Source organism: Podarcis tiliguerta, assembly GCF_965153285.1.
Source record: "Podarcis tiliguerta genome assembly, chromosome: 8".
Classification (NCBI taxonomy): Eukaryota; Metazoa; Chordata; class Lepidosauria; order Squamata; family Lacertidae; genus Podarcis; species Podarcis tiliguerta.
Genome location: NC_139541.1, coordinates 59,217,189 through 59,236,690, shown reverse-complemented (window position 1 = coordinate 59,236,690; position 19,502 = coordinate 59,217,189). Strand labels below are relative to the sequence as shown.

The 19,502-nt window shown below is 45.2% G+C and overlaps 1 protein-coding gene across 2 annotated transcripts in view; it reads left to right on the top strand.

Moving 5' to 3' along the window:
* The window catches only part of LOC310683391 (protein argonaute-1), a 47,939-nt gene that overhangs the window by 2,604 nt on the left and 25,833 nt on the right, over window positions 1–19,502 (top strand). Inside the window, exons 2-3 of one of the 2 annotated variants that reach the window (XM_083453288.1) lie at window positions 15,729–15,918; window positions 18,928–19,048. In XM_083453288.1, the coding sequence (XP_083309414.1) occupies window positions 15,729–15,918; window positions 18,928–19,048 (311 nt within the window). Of the gene's footprint in view, window positions 1–15,728; window positions 15,924–18,927; window positions 19,049–19,502 lie in introns of both variants that reach the window. The other variant, XM_083453289.1, reaches the window with a different exon arrangement.

Here is a 19,502-nt window from a genome sequence, read left to right as displayed (position 1 = left end):
ACACAAAGCCCTTCTAGGTTGATGGGAAAGAGAATTAATGCTTGAGTTTCCTGACATCTTTTCGGATATGGTTTTTTTTTTAAAAAAATAAAACTTTCCCATAGTGCCTTGTAGAGGCAAAACCTAACTTCCAGGGAGGTGGGTGATTGTTTACTACACTTGCAAAGTGCTTTGTGATCTCTTGCTTCATTGTCTCCTCAATAGCCCTGTTAGGGGTCACTGCTATTAAAAAAGTGTTGCGGGTGGTGATCTGTCAGGCTGATGAGACTGGTGTGCCCATTGCTACTTAGTGGCTGGTTCCGTGTGACTCTGAGCCAGAAACATAGGAAGATGCCTTACACTGGTTCCACTGGCTCAGCATTGTCTACAGTTTACACTGTCTGGCAGTAGCTCTCCCAAGGTCTCCGAGAGGAGGCATTCCCAGCGCTACCTGGAGATGCTGGGGGGATTAACCTTGGCCCTTCCTCGTTCAGTGCAGGTTCTCTGCCGCCGAGTTATCTAGCTTATTGTGGTTTACAGGGCATGAGCTTTGTGCCCATGCACATGGCCTGATTGCTTCTGCTTGCTCTTCCCCCTAGCAGGAGCAGGAGAAACAAATCAGCCTGCCTTGGCTTTGCAGACTGACCAAGCCCAGGGTTTGTGGTTTTGGTTTTCTCTAACAAGCCACAGCAAACCAACAGCAAATCATGGGTTTGGACTGGCCAGCAATTGTGGTTTGTTAGGGAGCAATAGATCGCAGCCCCTTGTTTAGCCATAACACAAAGTCTTAAGTTTCTGTTTCATTTATTCTCCTTCCTCTAGGGCAGGGCTGATGTAGGGACAGCTGGGCAGCGCTGTACCAGCACCCTGCCCAGGTTCAGTAAACCAGAAGGCCTGGATTATGACATGTGAACGTGACCACTATTTAAAAGGGATGAGTTTTCATATGGCTTTCCCAGGTTTTAAGTCCTCCAACTGCTTCCCAGTTAGGTTGGTGAGAGAGGAGCGGGGTTTGCTGGCATATCGAGTTGGTTGTCTGCTTGCCAGGCTGCAGGTGTGTACTCATGTCCCAGGAAGGGCCGTAGCTCAGTGGCAGAACATCTGCTTTGCGTGCAAAAGGTCGCTGGTTCAATCCTCACCCTCTCCAGGTAGGGCTTGGAGAGACGACTCCTGCCTAACATCCTGGAGGGGTCTGACTGTAGAAGGCAGCTTTCTGTGTTCCTGATGTTCTTTAAAATAAAGTCAGAGCCCAAGAGTGAAGGCTGGCTTGCTTCCAGTTCTGGTTTTAACTTGTGGAAATGCACCCGTAAAGTTTTTGTGCAATGAAGGTTGCGATCCTAACCCCACTTTACCTGGGAGGAAGACCCACTGAGTTCTGGGTGGGTATGATTAGGCTTGCACAGGGCAGCTGCCTCATTAGAAGGACTTACACCATTTTTGTTTCAGAAACTAGACATGTGTCCATTCATCTCTTTGGAGGCAGGGCTTGAACCTGGAGAAAGGAAATTAATTAAGATGGTGCGTTGGACCAAGTGGAAGGGTCCATTCTTAAAGAAAATTTGTTCCTGGCACCAGTATTCGAAATTTGCCAGGTGCTAGGCAAGTTTGGCACCTGGCTATCTGCCACTTGTGACCAAGTGAATATGTTTGGGTGCCTGGATGGTGCCTGGTGTCTTTGCCATCTGGAGGTGCATGTCTGGGGGACCATTGAATCGTGCCTGTTTTCACACACTAACATTACATCCTGTAGAATTCTATCTGTGATATTTTATCTGCACAATCAAAATTTGGCTTATATATCTGAATTTCTAACACACCCCATATGTGCTTAGATGGCCCTTTTCCAGCTTGAAAAGCAAAGACAACTTCTCTAAGTTGCCTCAGTTACAATTCTTATTTGCTACCAGAAGCAAAGTGGGCAACTACAAGCTGGACTTTTCCAAAAGCCAATTTTGGCATTAAGCTGTACTCAGCTGTATTCAGTGGAATATCTCTGTTGGTACAGCATGAGACTCTTAGTATCAGAGTTGTGGGTTCGAGCACCACATTGGGCAAAAGATCTCTATATTGCAGGGGTTGGCCTGGATGACCCTTGGGGTCCCTTCCAACTCTACAATTCCACGATGAACATAGAAATTTAGAGTGTTACCCAATTAGCCATACAACTTGTATTGGCTTGATCAATCTGTGTCAATGTAGGTATAGCTTATCAAGAAATAAGTCTCTACGGATCCTATCTTGTGTGAGTTGTTGTGTTTAGAAGAAGCCAAGCGAGAACAGACACTCATTAAGGGATATAACAGCAGACATTTCTGCATTTGTCTCTGTGTCCAGAGTGGCTTGAATGCTCCTGTTTGCATGCAGAGGTATGGCAGGCTGCTTCCTTTCTAGATATGGTGCCTCATGGCACACAGTTGGATGGCTGTGAACCCTAATGCCTCATCTTGACAAATTGATTGCAGATGTGAACTGAGGATGTGTTGATAACTCCACAAGGCGGATTTTAATTTGATAGATAAATAGGATTGCATCCCAACTAAGTTAGTCATGTCCTTCCTTTCAGTAGGTCTCCTCTGAGTAGGACTAACATTGGATCAGGGATGTTTGACTCAAAAGTTTCAAGTGCAAATCATTTGCCAAGCATTTTGCGTCATTTTTACCACTTCAAAATAACCAATGTGGCTCAGTCCAGCAGCAAAAGTGTAAAATTCTTAAGAGTTAATTTCTGCCGCTTTTGCTGAGTTCCTACAGAATTGCGACTTACGAAACAGCTGGGGTTCACAGCCACACCATTGGCTGCTGTGTGATATTTGTAGGGGTGGGAAATGTTTAGTTTCACAAGTTCATTAAAAAGAATGAATGGATGCCTATTTCAAGTCGGGTTGTAGACAGAGCTTGGCAATTTACGAGATTTCAGCTTTGTTTACTAAATGCCAGTAAAATAAACATGCTAGATTAGATCGCTCTCTAGGGCAGTGCTGGGAAACCTTGAGCTATGAGAACTAATTATTTTGCCTGCAGCATTGTTTTCCCTAAACCATGCCTGCCTGTCTGCCCATCACCTGGTGTCATATGATATCAGGTGTGGGTCAGGTAAGCTCAGCTGATCCAAACTGAACAGGAGATGTTCTCCCAATTCTTCTGTTCTGCGCGCAGGTAAAATTTCTTGCTTTTTGAATTCAGCACTTTTTTTTGGTCCTGCCCTGCAGTGACTGAAAAGGCACCAAACACAAAAAGCACAGAATTATTTCTGGATAGCACCCTGCCTCTGAAATAAAATCCTGTTAAGCATTCTAGGAATGGTAGCTCTGTGAACTACAGTTCCCAGGATTCTTGGGGGGGGGGCGACCATATGGTTTAAATGTATGACCTGGATGTGACCAAAGAATTGTGAATGCCCTTGGATCAGGCTCCTGTTTTTTCCCCTTTGCAGGTGTGGCTTGAAAAGTTTTGCACCCTGTAGTTGCTACTTATTGCTTTGCTGATTTTAGATGCTCTTGCCATGCCATATGGTTGATTTGAAGGAGATGGTGGTTTTCCTAGGTCCAAAATGAGGTTTTGGTTGCTTCGTTTTATGTGTTCCTTCACTGTAGACTAGAATGTAATGTTGAGGTCTCTTCTTGCTCCAACTCTGAGCAATGTACACTTTGAGTTGCTTGTTTAGTATGGCCCTGTGGGCCTTGTCATGATGCGAAATCTCTGTGATTTGTGTGATTTTTGGCATCAAATCCATAACAAGCTTACATTAACTTCATCATAGCATAGCAGAGAATCATCAGCAGGCAGTGATTGTAAACCTGTGGCTTTGCAGAACTTGGGTGAGAAAAGATTTTGCCTTTTATTCATCTGCATAGATTTCTAAGTTCTTTGTTTAAATGCCATCTTCATGCTGGCTCTGATAGCTTGAGTTGTCTTCTAGGAATTTTGCTTGGGGCACATATTCAATTACAGCAAATAACCTGTTGAGTTTTGAATTTGTTGCATGCCTAACTGTGTTTTTTCCTACTTAAAAATATCCTCAGTTATCTGGAATAGCTTCATCTTGCGCCTATCTAAACAAATGAAATTTGCTGTTAATGCAGATTACTGTAATTTAATACAGATTAAATCTAGGTGATAATTCTCCTTAAAAATAAATGCCCACAGATGAGAAAGAAAGAAAAATGGTTCTGATTCTCCCAGGTTTACAAAAAGCCTGTTACAGCTTCAAGGAATGTGTAATTTAAAGGTGGGGAACTTTTGGTTCTCCAGCTGCTGTTTGACTCCCAACTCCTGTTAGCTCTGACCATTGGTCATGCGGAGGCATTTCATGAAGAAAATTAGCAGCTGCCACAAAAAATGGCGGCCCCAATGTTAGCTAATGGGGCCTCATGCAGCTGGAGCACGATTTCTGTTCTCATCCTGAAGCAAAGTTCTTAACCCGAGGTACTATTTCTGCGTTAGCGGAGTCTGTAACCTGAAGCGTATGTAATCTGAGGTACCACTGTGTATGCGTTGTATATGTGCTATAACAATGTGCCACCAGATGGTGCTGTGGAGTCCCAGTTTTTCCCTACTGGATTTCTCTGTTTAAATTTACAATGCGTTTTAAGGCTTCTTTGATGTGTCTAGATCCAGCCTGTGTAGGTGCCAGAGAGGAACCCAATCCAATCTAATCCATAGTTCTATGCAGGATAAGTTTAATTTTAGAAATTAGATTCCATCTTCTAAAAATCAGATGCTGGAACGTATTAGGACTTGAGAATACCTTTCCCCAGCCCCCTTGGCATCCCCTACCCCTGGTGCTGGGGACCCTCCTGTGAATGGGAAACTTTGCTGTCTATCCTTTTGTGTGTGTTTGGTTTGGCAGATTGAGAGCTGGTTCCTAGAGGAGTGATTAATGACATGTGTTGCCCGCAGTCACAACTTTGCTGCCGTTTGGAAAGTGATGGGTCTGTGTGTGTGGTTCGCCCTCCCCCTCTTTCCCCTTTGGGATCTCACTTCTCTCCCTGCCCCCAGTTAATTTATTGAAACAGCAGGAGAGTATGTGGGAGAGAAAGGGTTGGGTGGAGGTGGCAGTTTATCCTTCCAAAAGCCTCCGTGAAAGCAAAACTACTCCATGTGTCCTGTGTTGTCTAGGATCCTTGGTGCATCCCCCTCCCCCCCTTGTGTTGGGGGGGTGAAAGGATCTAAATAGACATGTTAATTTCATGCCCTCCTAACAGGGCAGCCCCCATCAAGCAGCTGTTGATCTAGAGCTGGCTGACAGCTGTTAAGACAAATCCTTTGTTTAGGATGGGGATTATCTCAAAACAGAGGTTCGGAGGCCTTGAATTTTCTTTGCACACCCAAATAAAGATGCTTGGAGGGAAGGATGGGTTTCAGGGGGAAACCAGACATGGACGTTCTCTTTGGAATATGCCGCCTCTGGTGAGCAGGGAAAAAGAAGAAGTTTGCTGCCGGATCTTTCAGTGGCAAAGTCTGGTTTCATACTGCTGGATGTGTTATGCTTCAACTGAAAATAGGCTTCTTCCCCTCCTTGTGCCCCTTTGCCTAGGCTCATTCATTTGCATGACAAAGTGGAGGCTTAATGCAACTTTGCCATGGTGAGTGGAGGTATGCAGAGAGGCACCCCCTTGTTTCGAGGGAGAATGGGGCAGGTCTTGATAAAGGGGTGACTGTCTCTGTGGGTTCCCCTGTGCTGGCTTTGGTACTTGTGTTTCATACAACTGTTTCTGCAACTGTGCCATGGCGATGACCTCAAGCTCTTTATGACTGGGTTGCCCAAATGTCTCGTCTGCATCTGCAAAGACAATTTTGTTTGGATGGTATTCGTAATAGGGCCGCCGTGGTGGCGGCCCCACAGTTAAGTGGAATTAGATCTTGCTCTAAGTTGGGCAGGACCCATCCCATGTCGTCTTTACATGGGCCTTGAAGACCTACTTTTTCATGAAGGCCTTCGTGTAATATAAATGGGGGTTTCTATGCTGGGGGTCTGCTGACATTTCTTTTCGCTGCTGGTGTATTTCAGTCTATTTTGTACTGTCTTTTAGGGCTAGTGTTGTAATAAAGTGGATTTATTGAATTGTTACCTTTGTATATTTCGTTCTGTTGTGAACAGTTCTGTGGTGCCATGTGCTCAGAAATCAAATCATCTTTGTTTTTAATTGGTGCAAATGGAAGTTGTATTTGCATCTGGTAAAGTTAAGTTCATTGTGGTTGCTGATTTCCCCCTTGCCACCCTTCTATTTTATGGATCATTGGCTCACCTTTTACAGGTAAGAGCACTGAAGCCTAAAGAGAGAGGAGTGGGGCGGGGGCAAGTTCTCATTGTGATATATGCCACAGTGGAGTATGGTAGTCCTTGTTGTCTCTTAATCCCTCCCCTTCCTTCAAGGAGCACAGTGGGGTCCCTGGAATTGCTTGTCATCTTTTTATTTCTAGACAGTTATATCAAACGTTGGTCACACCCAGAATAGATGCATTGAAATGAAATAACAAGAGTGACTTTGGTCCATTAATGTCAATGGTTCTTCTCCAAGCAGAAGTTAGTTGGCCTCAGCTAGTCTTCTTGAATTTCAGCTAAAGCAGGGGTACAAACCAGATGTTGTTGGACTACAAATTCCATCATCCATGACCATCGTCTAGGTTAAGATCCTTCCTCTAGTAAAACTAAAAACCCAACAAGGTCTTAAACAGTCTTTTAAAGCATGGGTTCTACCTCTAAACATGATGGTGTTTGTTTTGTTTTTTGTTACTCTTCCCATGGTTAAGATAGTACAGCTAGCTCTCCGTTTTTATCCTCACAACAACCCTGTGAGGTGGGCTAGACTGAGAGGCTGGCCCAAGATCACCCAGGGAGCTTCATGGCCAAGATTTGAACCCTGGTTTCCCAGGTTCTAGTCTGGCACTCTAGCCACTGTGCCACCACTAAAACTCCAGTATTTTAGGGTTGTGTGTGATGTTAAGTTTTTAAAAAATATTCTCTGCCATGAAATCACAAAAGCTCAAACACATAAACAAACAACAGTTATGGCATTCCTGCAAGGTAGTGTTAAAATGAAATTTCTAACTCATTTAAATTGCTTTGCAATGAGCACAATTTGCATACCACATTTCTGCATATTGGAGATAATGAACAGGTGGCCTCTTCGCACTTATTCTGCAATATCTATTCAGAAGCTATTGCCCCTGAAAATGTGCAGTTAGGTACTGAATAATCTTGAGCTTTTGAAAATTAGGAAAACCAGTGCATCTTGGCTGTCTCATTTCAGGAACCTTGAGTATTTTTGCCATCATAGCAAACTCAGGATGCTTGGTTTCTTAGGAACTTGAAAAGACATAAAAGTCGTGTTCAAATGCTACTTTCACAGAACCTGTGATCATGCTGAGATTAGGAGCGGATCTCGGGCTTGAAGACCTTCTCACCCACTTCTCTGCCTCCGCCACCGTGCATGCTGCATCACCAGAGCTGTGATATTGCAGGAGCACTGGGCAAAGCGCAAAGACTTGTATTGTCACCAAATTCAGCTTTTTGAGAATCTCCGCTGTATTTTTAAAGCAAGCATCTAGCCCTCCTGACTGAAAGTATATAGAATGGACATGAACCTCAGAACTGCTCCCTGTCTTGGTCATAGCTCAGTGATAGAGCACCTCCTTTGCTTCCAGAAGGCTCCAAATTTAATCCTCAGTGGCATCTTTGGGAATTTCCCCTGCCTGAAACCATGGAGAGGTGCTGCCAGTCATTATAGACCAGTGATTAGCTTATATATCGGAGTTTCTAGCACTAGTTTGAGAAAGGCTGGTGTAGGCAGTACTGGGTCAGATGGATCAATGGCCTGACTCTGAACAAGGCAGCTTCCTATGTTCTGGGGTAGGGCAAGTATTGGCTGAAAAAGCTTCATGGTGCCTTGGGGAAAGTGCTTTGGAGGAGGTCTGAATCTCTGGGACAGAGGATCTCCTTGGCCTTTGGGAGGTCCCACGCTCAACCCCCAGCATCTCCAGGTAGGGCTGAGAGAAAGACCCCTATCTGAAACTCTAGACAGTCTCTTGTCTGTCATTGCGGACAGCACTGGGCCAGATGGACCAATGGTCTGGTTTGGGCTAAGGCAGCTTCCTGTGTTCTTTGGGGGTGCTGGTGTCTCTTGCCTCTTGGGCAGGCATTCTGCCATGGGTAAGTCCTAGGGTGCAGTGAAAAGAGGGGTGGGAAAGCAGCTGGGTGCCAAGGATCTCGGGCGGTGGTGTGTAGCTAATGTCTGGAGTCTCATCTTGCCAGCTGGGATGCTGAGCTTTAATTTATGCATCGTGGCCACTCTTCCCTTGTCTGCCGTCCAGCCATAATTCGCCCGCCAGCCATCCCCCTTGTTGTGTCGCTCACGGGCAACCACTTTTAATCTGTGCATTGATTCCTTGACTTCATTAATTAATCTGCAAGGCTTTCAAGAGACGGGGCTTGGCAACGGTCCGAAAGCTGGAGCAAATCTGCATTTGTGTTTTATGTGAAACTCTGTGGCATCCTGGCAACTCCACAGCAATTTCACTCCTTCTGTGTGGTTTAAGACCTTTGAAATGTCCCAAACCATCTCGCTGAGGCTGTTACTGCGGAAAAGCAACAGCTAATCCTCAACTTGATCTGTATTGCAGGTGGAGGGGTGAGGAGGGTGAGAGAGAGAGAGAGAAAGAAGGGAAGATGCATTGAATGAGCCCTGGGGGAATCTGGGAGAGTTTGGTCCCCATTGTGTGTCTCTCTAGTCCACAGCTGCGCCTTGTCCATTCATTTTTGTCCTGCAAACGTGTGCAGTGACGCGGCAGGAGCCCTGCCACAGACTGTTCTCAGACTGGGTGTGTTAAAGATTCTGGTTTTCTTTTTTAATAGTCTGTGGGCTTAGCCATGCCATCTTGCCGAGTGTGATCCAGCCACATACTTACTTTTGTTCAACTCCTCCTTTCCCCCAAGGCAGTCCTTGGACACAAAAGTATTTTGCACCAGATCCACTGGATATGGGAAGGGTATGGCAAAGGTGCATGGGGGGAGAGCCCTAAGTTCTGGGGGCAAGGAAGAACTTTGCAACTTCACACCTTCAATATATATAACCTGTTTAATCTCCTGTCCCAAATTGTCAGTTTCATCTCTCTTACTGGAAATGTCAGTGGAGATTTTTCATTTTTAAAAATGGTTTAACAATGCACTGATTGAACAAGTGCTTTCTTTTATGTGTCTAGAAGCTTGCCCAGAAGTCTGTGGTGAGGTACCTTGCCAAAAGTTTTGTGAAAGTCCATGTATACTTTGTTAACTGGATTACCCCTATCTATATGTGTGTAGGCTCTCTTCTCTTAAAGGTAAAGGGACCCCTGATTGTTAAGTCCAGTTGTGAACGACTCTGTGGTTGCAGTGCTCATCTCGCTTTACAGGCCAAGGGAGCCGGCGTTTGTCTGCAGACAGCTTCCGGGTCATGTGGCCAGCATGACTAAGCCGCTTCTGGCGAACCAGAGCAGCGCATGGAAATGCCGTTTACCCTCCCGCTGGAGCTGTACCTATTTATCTACTTGCACTTTGATGTGCTTTCGAACTGCTAGGTGGGCAGGAGCTGGGACCAAGCAACGGGAGCTCACCCCATCGCGGGGATTTGAACCGCCGATCTTCTGATCGGCAAGCCCTAGGCTCTGTGGTTTAGACCACAGCGCCACCTGCGTCCCATATGTACGTGTAGACTCTCTTCACTTAAAGTACGCTTAATAAGTTGTTGACATTACTGAGCTAGATGGCTCAGTGGTCTCTCCGTATAAGACAGTGATATCGAAACCAGATCAGCAAGGAACCCCCCCCCCCCCAGTGGCTCTCAACAGCCGTCATTTAATGAGGCACAGGAGAATGGGAAGAGGTTTTTAGCTCTTTCTTAAAAGTCATTGACAATTGTGGCAGACTGACTTCCCTTAGTAAAGTGTTTGCTGTGCTGGCTGGGGCTGATGGGAGTTTTATGTGGGAGTGTAGAACATCTGGAGGGCACCAGGTCGGAGAAGGCTGCTTGAATGCTCCCAAGGATGCTTCTTAGAACGGTCCCTTTCGAATTCCAGAGAAACATGTGAACCTGTTCCTTATATATCAGTAGTTCTAGAACTATGATATGTGGAAATGTTGTTGTGGAGCCATTGAGAAATATCTACCGGTATCTGTACTAAATACAGTGGTACCTCGGGTTAAGTACTTAATTCGTTCCAGAGGTCCATTCTTAACCTGAAACTGTTCTTAACGTGAAGCACCACTTTAGCTAATGGGGCCTCCTGCTGCCGCCGCGCCACCATAGCACGATTTCTGTTCTCATCCTGAAGCAAAGTTTTTAACTCGAGGTACTATTTCTGGGTTAGCGGAGCCTGTAACCTGAAGCGTATGTAACCCGAGGTACCACTGTATCTATCTGTACTTGGCCTTGTATGGGATTCTGCCCCCACCCCCAAAGATGGAGATCAGTTTTGCAGAACATCTTAGTTCATAAAACAGTCACATCCATCACTCTAGAGCAGTGGCTTCCAACCTTTTTTTGACCATGCCCCACCTAAGCATCTCTAAAATCCTGATGCCCCCCGCCCCCCATGACATATAATTCTTATTATTCAAAAAATGAACTCCTATTCACAAGGAGGGAGCCTAAAAGGCCATTAACTTGGTCTAACACATTCTCGAATCCCCCCCCATAAAAATCAATTTGCCCCCCTGTGGGCTCTAGAGAGTAAAGACAAAAGTTATTAAAAGTGAGTTGTGGATGTGCCTTGATTTGTAGAACTAATAAAGTTTATTAAGTTGTCAGCTTAGACTCGCCCCCCCCCAGCAGTTTTCAAGTGGTCTGCATTGAGGTTTAGAACCGCTGTTCTCAGTGAGGAATTAGACTGTGTTGAAAGGAAGCGCAGCAGCAGCAGCCTCACAGCAGAGTAATCCATAGTATACCGGTAAGCCAGAAAGCAAAGCGCAGCAGTGTGGCTTGGGATAAGAGGATTCCTCTACTTTCTCTAAGCAGTGCTTTTGGGCAATGGGGGTCAGGGGCTGTTTAAGGTGAAATGTGGTGGATAACACCCAGCAGCGGTGCTCTGGCTCCTGTAGACTAGCTACAGGGGTTTAAGCAACAGACGCATTGACCGTGGAAGTAGAATGAAGGGTAATACCTGTGACGCCTGCCCTGCATGCAAATCGGCCATTGAAAGATTGTTCAACACCTGGCGGGTGTTGTTGTTTTTTTAAAATGACTTTACATTAAATCATGTTTTCAGTGTGGAAGTATCTGTTCAACGTGGTACTTGAAAAAGCGACCTGCTAGCTTGCTCTGGGGTGTGCTATTCAAATCCTTCGCATGTTTACTCAGAAGTAAGTCCCACTGTGTTCATTGGGGCTTACTCTCCATTAAGTGTGTGCAAAATTGCAGCAGGCCAGGCAGTGGTGCAGGTCTTCTTTGGTTGACAGCCGAACCAAAGTAAAGCACATAAATAAAATTTAATGTATAACAAATAAGACTAACAATGTATTCTAACAATTCAAGGGAAGAGCAAAAAAAAAAAACCCACAATTGAGCATGGTCAGTATAAGGTAGGGACACACACACACACACACCAGGGAGGAGAAAATAAGAGGTGTGTGATTAAGGAACTGGCCATCTCAGTAATAGTTTCCTTAAAAGACAACAAACCATTCCTGATTCTTTCCAGAGCTGGTCCTTGTGATGTGTGAATGGGTGTGTTACTTGGGATCCTGTCCCAGGCAGAGAAATGGCTAACTCTACCTCCTGAAACTTTCTACTTCTGCTGGGGGTCTCTGGCAGCATTGGGTTTAAACAGTTTCTACTGCAGGGCTGAGCAAACTTTAAAAGGTAAAGGTACCCCTGCCCGTATGGGCCAGTCTTGCCAGACTCTATTGTTGTGCGCTCATCTCACTCTATAGGCCAGGAGCCAGCGCTGTCCGCAGGCACTTCCGGGTCACGTGGCCAGCGTGACAAGCTGCATCTGGCGAGCCAGCGCAGCACACGGAACGCCGTTTACCTTCCCGCTAGTAAGCGGTCCCTATTTATCTACTTGCACCTGGGGGTGCTTTCGAACTGCTAGGTTGGCAGGCGCTGGACTTATTATAAGAGCTACCAACCAGAGCCAGGTGCAAAAGAGAGTAGTGTTTGAGTTGAAGAAAACTGAGCATCTCCTGATCTTAGGATTTGTTTTCAGCTCAGGAACTGAAGCAAGTTCACAATCCCTTTGCCCAAGGGTCCAACTCCTACTTCGCTTTATTCACTTCAGTGGCCTAATTTAGTTGGGGAAACTCATTCTGCTGTTGCTGTTGTTAAAGAACTGGGGGTCAGAACCCCTGGCTGACCTACTGTCAGTCACTCAGAGATCTACTGGTAGATCGGGATCTACCACCTGCCCACCCCTGCTCTACAGAACACTGTTTTAGTCCTTTTTCCTAAGTGGTGTGGGCTGCCAATTTTTGTCTGTGGATGGTCAGGCTGGTTGATGGTGTCTACTGATTCATTTGTTTTTAAAATTATCCCAAAGGGCAATGAATCCTCATCATCTTCAGGAAAATCAAGGCAGATAATTGGCTGGTTGTCGCCTAATTTAGTTGCACTAAGTTTCCACTGAAATCAATGGGACAAGTTAGTTGGGACAAGTTAGTTACAACATAAATAAGTAATGACTAATTTGTCACACTTATTTCATTGGGACCCAAATTCTGCTAACTTAGTCTGGAGCCAACCCAATGTTTGCTTTGCACCCAGAATCTAACATAACCCCTACCAAGCCCTCCCCACTAAATGCAAGGTTTTCATTTGAAATTTTAAAATGCAATATTAAACACATACAACAACAGCTGATTGTCCACCACCCTCCTCGCTGAGGCTTGTAAATCATGTTGCAATTCTGGAGAGCTGTGTTGGGTGGGATGCAGGGCTGATAATAGCAGTTTGTGGTATGGAGGGGGCTCTTCAGAGATGGCTGCTGGCCTCTGGGTGACCTTTTAAGGGAGCAGACTCCCAAGTCTGTTCACTGGGGAAGCCGGTAGGTTAAAGGGCAGGTTGAGATTGATTGTAGGGTGGAACCTATTGCTTCCTGGAATTGCATGCGAGTGACTTGACTTAAAAAGAACAGCATGCAATTGATCCTTCCCAAATGTTCTTTCTCTGGGAAGAGTAGTTGAAGAGAGCTAATTTCCCTCTACGAGATTTCCCTTCTGTACTCTGAATCATCACCACACTTTACCCAAATCTTCACATGGCCACAGAATGGAGTGATATAAAAAAGGGCTGTGCAAACCACAGGTATAATGGCATTTATTTTTCTTACTGCTGTGTGTATGGTTTAAAATAAAAATAAAAATCCACCCTACAAATAAAAAGCAGGAGAGAGAGGTGGGTTAGACCTTTATCACCAACATACTAGATTTATTATTGCAGGAAGTTTTAAAAAGTGTTGATCATCCTGAAGTGGTACAGCTCACTTTGTGTAGCCTCATGACCTGTACCACTTAATTCTGCTGCCAAGTAGGAAACAGTGCTTAGAGTGGGATAACTCAGTGGTAAAGCACCTGTTTTGTATGCAGAAAGGTTCCTGGCTCAATTGCTGGCATATTCCATTAAAATCAATAACTAGGAACTGTGTGTGCATATATATCTGTCTTGGACCTTGTAGCATCCTCTGCCAAACTGGTACCCTTTCGGACTTCAACACCCAGCACAGCCAGTGGCCAGGAATCATGGGAGCAGTGGTCCAGAACTTCTGGGGGGCACCAGGTTGTGGAAGATGTTGCTGCTCAGAGCAGATAATGCTGTGCCAGACAAGACAAATAGTCTGGTCCGATAAAAGGCAGCTCCTAAGAATATCATAAGAGCCTTGCTAGTCCAGCACCCTCTTCTCACAGTGGCCAACCACATGCCAATGGGAAGGCCACAAGCAGGCCCTGAGCACAGCAGCACTCTCCCAGCCTTCAATTTCCAGCAAATGGTATTTAAAGGCATACTTCCTCTGACAGAGGAGGTCTAGGAGTCCTTGACACAGAACACAGCCATCAGGGCTAGTAGTCATTGATATTCTCATCCTCAGTGAATTTGTGTTACCCTCTTTAGAAGCCATCCACTTTAGAGGCCATTGTTAGCCCCTTGTGGCAGCGAATTCCATAATTTAACTGAGATCCAGCACCCTCTTCTCACAGTGGTTAGGCAGGTGACTATGGGAAGCCTGCAAGCAAGACCCGAGCATGGCAACACCCCCTCTAGTGCCCTCAATACTGTAAATAGTACCTAGCCATAATATTTAGTGGTTATTGGTAGCCTGTCCTCCATGAATTTGCCTAAACCCCTTGTAAAGCCACCAGAGAAGGTGGAAGCAAAATCCGCAATTGAACTATGTATGTGTGGTCTAAAATCTTCCATCATTCAGCTTTACTGGCTGGTGCCAGGTTCATTTTTCTCCATGTCGTGCATAATTCTACACACATTTATCATGTCCCCTCACTTACTTGCCTGTTTTCTAAACTAAAATGCCTTAAATGCTGCAACTTTTCCACACGGGGGAGTCACTCAAGCCCATTGATTATTTTGGTTCCCCCTCTTCACCTTTCCCCCAGCTTTACAATATCCCTTTTTTGAGGCACAGAGACCAGAACTGTCCTGTGTTCCCATGAACATGATGCCGGCTGGGGCAGCCCAGGTGCTCTGGGAGTACAGGGTCCACCAGCCCCAGCCAGCACAAACTGTCCAGCCACTAACATCTGGGAATTCTACTTGGTCCGTCCCACACCCCCTTTGCCTCTAGTTCTATTAGGAACCCTTCAGTGAGGTTGGGGGTTCAAATCTTCATTATTTCAGGCAGATTCCTTTGCCACTTTGCATCTCATGCAACACTGTTGGCACCAGGGAAATCTGACTCTTTACTCTTGTTCTCCAGAAACCATGAATTTTGGGGTTCCTTTGGTTTCGGTTCACTTTTGTTCTCTGAATCAATCTATTGTGAATCTTTGGTTAGAGCTCCCCCCCCCCTTCCAATGTTGCTGAACAACAATTCTCCAACCTTCTGGACCAAAGACCTCTGTATCCTACAAACCACCAAGGTGCATGCATTGTGTCTATCTTACCACCACTAGTGCATTTGACAGGCCTAAAAATATTATAACTGAGCTTTTCGTTTGTCATTCCTGTGTTTAAACTTTGTAGCCAGAGGCCCCAGGAATTAGGCTGGGAACTGGGGAATTGGCTTTGGTAGGTGAGGGCTGTCCAGTGGAACTGGGTTATCAGAGAGATTGAGGGAAAGGTTACAGTGGGAGTGCATTCTGCCAGCATGAGGTGGAGATGTATTACTTAAAAATCCAGTGCTGACTCCCTTTTAAGTGTGGGGTCATATTGTCACAGGTAGTTGAACTGCAGATTTGCCATCTCTTTGGAAAGCTCTTTGCGCCACTCTTTCCCATAATTAATCAATGTTCCTTGGCTGCAGTCTTAATTGTTTACTTGGGACTACAACTCCTCTGGCCATGCTGGCTGAGGCTGATGGGGACATCTGAAATGCCACAGGTTGACCACCCATGATCTAAAGCATTGGTCTTCAACTGGTGGGTCTGGGCGCATTACCAGGTCACAGCCTGACCTAGGATGGGTCACAATAGCAGTACCCCATTGTGCAAATACACGGCAATATATTAAGTAATGGGTCCCCAGATGTGTGTGTAGGCTAAAGTTTGGTAAGATTGAAGACTACTGCTGTGACATTTTAAAATATCCTCTCCTCTTTCTTTTGTCTAGCAACCGCTGCAGGCACTTACCTGCCACCCCTGCAGCAGGTATTTCAAGCTCCTCGCCGGCCCGGGATAGGAACTGTTGGGAAGCCAATCAAACTCTTAGCCAACTACTTTGAAGTAGACATTCCCAAGATTGACGTCTATCACTATGAAGTTGACATCAAGCCAGACAAGTGCCCTCGCAGAGTCAACAGGTAAGGCAAGTATTAGCGTTTAGCAATTTCTCCTCTTGTCCAGCCCTTTAACTGGGAAGAAGCCAAAGGCCTTGGAGAAAAGGCATGCAGAGCCCTGCATCTCTTCTCCTCCCCCATCTGGCTAGTTCTGAGAGCCCCACTTCCAAGCACACCTGCTGCAGCTCTTTCTGCCCGGTGGGATACTTGGCACTATTTAGCTTTGCTACGAGTGAAGTTGCCGCTTTTTGCACAGGTGGGAGCTGACCCTGCAAGCTGATGCTTGGACCGGCAGTGAAGTGGCTTTCCTGCAGCATCTCTCTCTTCCTTCCTCTCCGCCCACACTGGGAATTCGGCCTCTCTCCTCGCCCCGTCTCTGGCCATGCGCTGGCGGTGGCGGCTTGAGAGATAACTGGGCTTTGGGCTCTATCACTGGTCAGCTTACAGCAGCTGTGTGATCTTGGCTGCGGTCCCAGGCTTTTAAAATAGCCGTTCTTAGGCTTTGGGCAATTGTACTCCTGTTTAAAACTCTGCTGTTCATTTAGTTCTTTGCTTGGGAAGGTCAGTATTGAGAGCTATCTGAATTAAAAAATGAAAATTCTGCAAGGAGCACGTGCGTAGAGCAGCTGATTAAATTTTGTACCAGTTCTCTTTTAACTTGCATAATTCTGCCTTGGCTATCCATGAAGGCGTGAGAGACCTATAGAGGCTCACTCTCCCCCGCTCCTGGATACCAAACTCAGGCTTCTGAGATGTCAGCTGAAGGCATTGTAGAGTTGGCATGCTGGTCAAATATTTCAAGACTGCTACTAGGTAGAGGGCAGTGTAATTTAAAAATAAAAATTATGGTGACATTTGTTAGCAAGGACAGCAACATGGGCTACTTGTCCCCTAGCCTTGCAGCAGCCAGGGGCAAGTGTACCCCCACTGGCCACCTGCTTATAACTGCAAGCAGTCATCACTGGCAAAGGCCAACATGTCAGACTAGGACCAAGGAGGGGACGCAGGGCCAAGTCCTTACTTATCCATGAAGTTCATTAGATGGACAGGTTGCGCACAGCCAACCTCACCTACTTCGTGTAGTTATTGGTATTTTTTTTTTGTGGGAGAAATTTATATATCACCCTGTCCTTTGGGTAGCGTGAAGTAAAAATGCAAGAACGTTATTTATTACCTTTTAAAAAAACTGGCAGTCAGGCCAGTTACAAAAAATAAATAAATAGTTAAGTGGGGAAACGGTTGATCTCCTTATTTCCTAATGGCAATGCTTTAAAGTCCAACCCTCCAGATGTTGCTGGACTACGGTTCCCATACTGCTAAGGGGAGCTGTCGTCTAACAACATCTGGAGGGCACCAGGTTGACCAAGTCTACTTTAAACATGCTTGACCATGACTTGTCAGTATTTGCCTGGTCAATGTTGCTTTTGATCATCTCAGGGCATCACCCATAGGCTTAAGTAACTTTTATGATAAACATCGAAATTATTCAGATTTTTTTTTTAAGAAAACTTATTTAGCATATCATCAAAGGCAATTAAAAATAAGTTTTTTTTAGAGGAAAACATTAATACAAATTTCATACTTCTTCACTGGTTGGTGTGTCAGCTGCAGTCTTTTTCTGGACAGGGATAGCCTGGGTACAGTTAGCTGCACTCTGTGACACACTTTTTATGAGGCTACCATTGAACGCAATTCAACAACTGCGACGAGTGCAGAATGTGGCAGCCAGAGTGTGGAGGGGAATAGAACTCAAGCAGGTACACTGGTTGCCAGTTACCTTCTGGGCACAAAACTATGTGCTTAAGACAACATTTAAAGCTCTGAATGATCTGCAGCCCAAATATCTGAGAGAATGCTGTCTCCTGTATCAGCCTACCCTGCATTAAGATCAGAAGAGGCTTTCTGGGTCATCCCTATGTTAAATGAGATGCATAATGCAGGGATGCATGGTAGAGCCTTAATGGTGGTGGCTCCATGTCTGTGGAATGACCTCTCCTGAACTGCATCTCACCCTAGCTGTATATTTGGGAGGAAGGGTGGGATATAAATGAAAATAATAAAATTTGTTTTGATGCCAGATGAAAGCTCTCTTTTTGGTAGGCCTTCTATTATAAATTGCATACATTTATGTAATTTCCGAGAATGATTTTTAAAAGTTTTTGCTGCTTATTTTATCCTATATTGCCCTTTTTTTCTTTTGGTAAACTACCCTGTGACCATTTTTGGTGAAGAGCGATAAAGAAACCTGATAAAGAAACAAATCATTTACCAAGGATTCTACCTCATTTTTGCCACTTCAGGTTAACCCATCTGTCTCAGTCTAGCGATGAAAGCATTAAGTTCTGTCACTTTTGCTGTGTTTCTGCAGAATTGTGGAGTTCACAACGACCTCATTGGCTGCTGGGCAGTGTTTGTGGATGGGAATCTGTGATGCGGGCTGGAAAATGTCCTGTTCCACAAGTTCATTAATAAGAGTGAACAAATGCCTGTTGCAAACACGTTAAACAAGCCTGGCAATTTATGATGGTTTTTAAAGCTTTGTTTACTAAATTCCAGTAAAATAAACATGCTTTATTAGATTGCTCTCTAGGGCATTAGTAAATTTTCTAATGCAATCATGGTGGTTTTTTTCCTGATGCAAATCACTATGATTTACATAAGGAAAATTTTCCAATTCAATTCAAGTTACATCACTTATGGGAATGAGGGAAAATACAAGATCAGCCGAGGTGATTGGCCAAGCAATACAAAGTTGTTATATTAGATAGTCTTGGTAAAGTCTAGGTGCTTAGCCTATTGCACTCGTTTACTCAGCAGAGTAGTATCTTCCACTTGCTGCATGTTAAGGCTTCAACTTTTCCAGCACCATCCACTGACCCAAATGATCCTGAGTTCTCCCTTATGTTCTAGCTTGGCTGCTCCCAGTCCAGTCATACTTCTGGTCCTAGTTTCTTAATGGAATTGTGAACCTGCTAGCCAATCCTTCTAGCTTCTCTCTTCCTCCCCCTCCCCTCCTGGTCTCTCTCTCTGCAGGGAGGTTGTGGAATACATGGTACAACACTTCAAACCTCAAATCTTTGGAGATCGGAAGCCGGTGTACGATGGGAAAAAGAACATCTATACGGTCACTGCCCTGCCCATTGGCAATGAAAGGGTAAGAGGGCAGGGTTCTCTTGGGTGGTTGGGCTTCCTCAGGCACCCTCCTTTTTAAAGCCAGAAGGATCAGGAGAATTAAGAAGTTGCATCGGTGTTCCCTTCTATTCCTGCTGTCCATCCAACATGGCAGCGACTGAAAATTACATGTCAGTCACTTGACATCACCTTGATGTCTGGCGACCCAGCTTCAGAGGAAAGAATTGGGAACACACTCTTAAGTGTGTTTCCCGTTCTTTCTCCCTTTGTATCCTGACTTGAACTCAAGCCCCTGCTGAAAGGGACTTGCAAAGCACTGTGCTTTCAGCTGGAATTGTGTTTAATGAATGCCAGAGACAGCAGGAGCTTAACCGCAACTGTTTCATTGTCTGAAAATGACTATACAACAGGCCTAACAAACTCACTAATGCAACTTCTTTTTCTTCAATCCTTCACTCCTAGTTCTAGTTCCATAC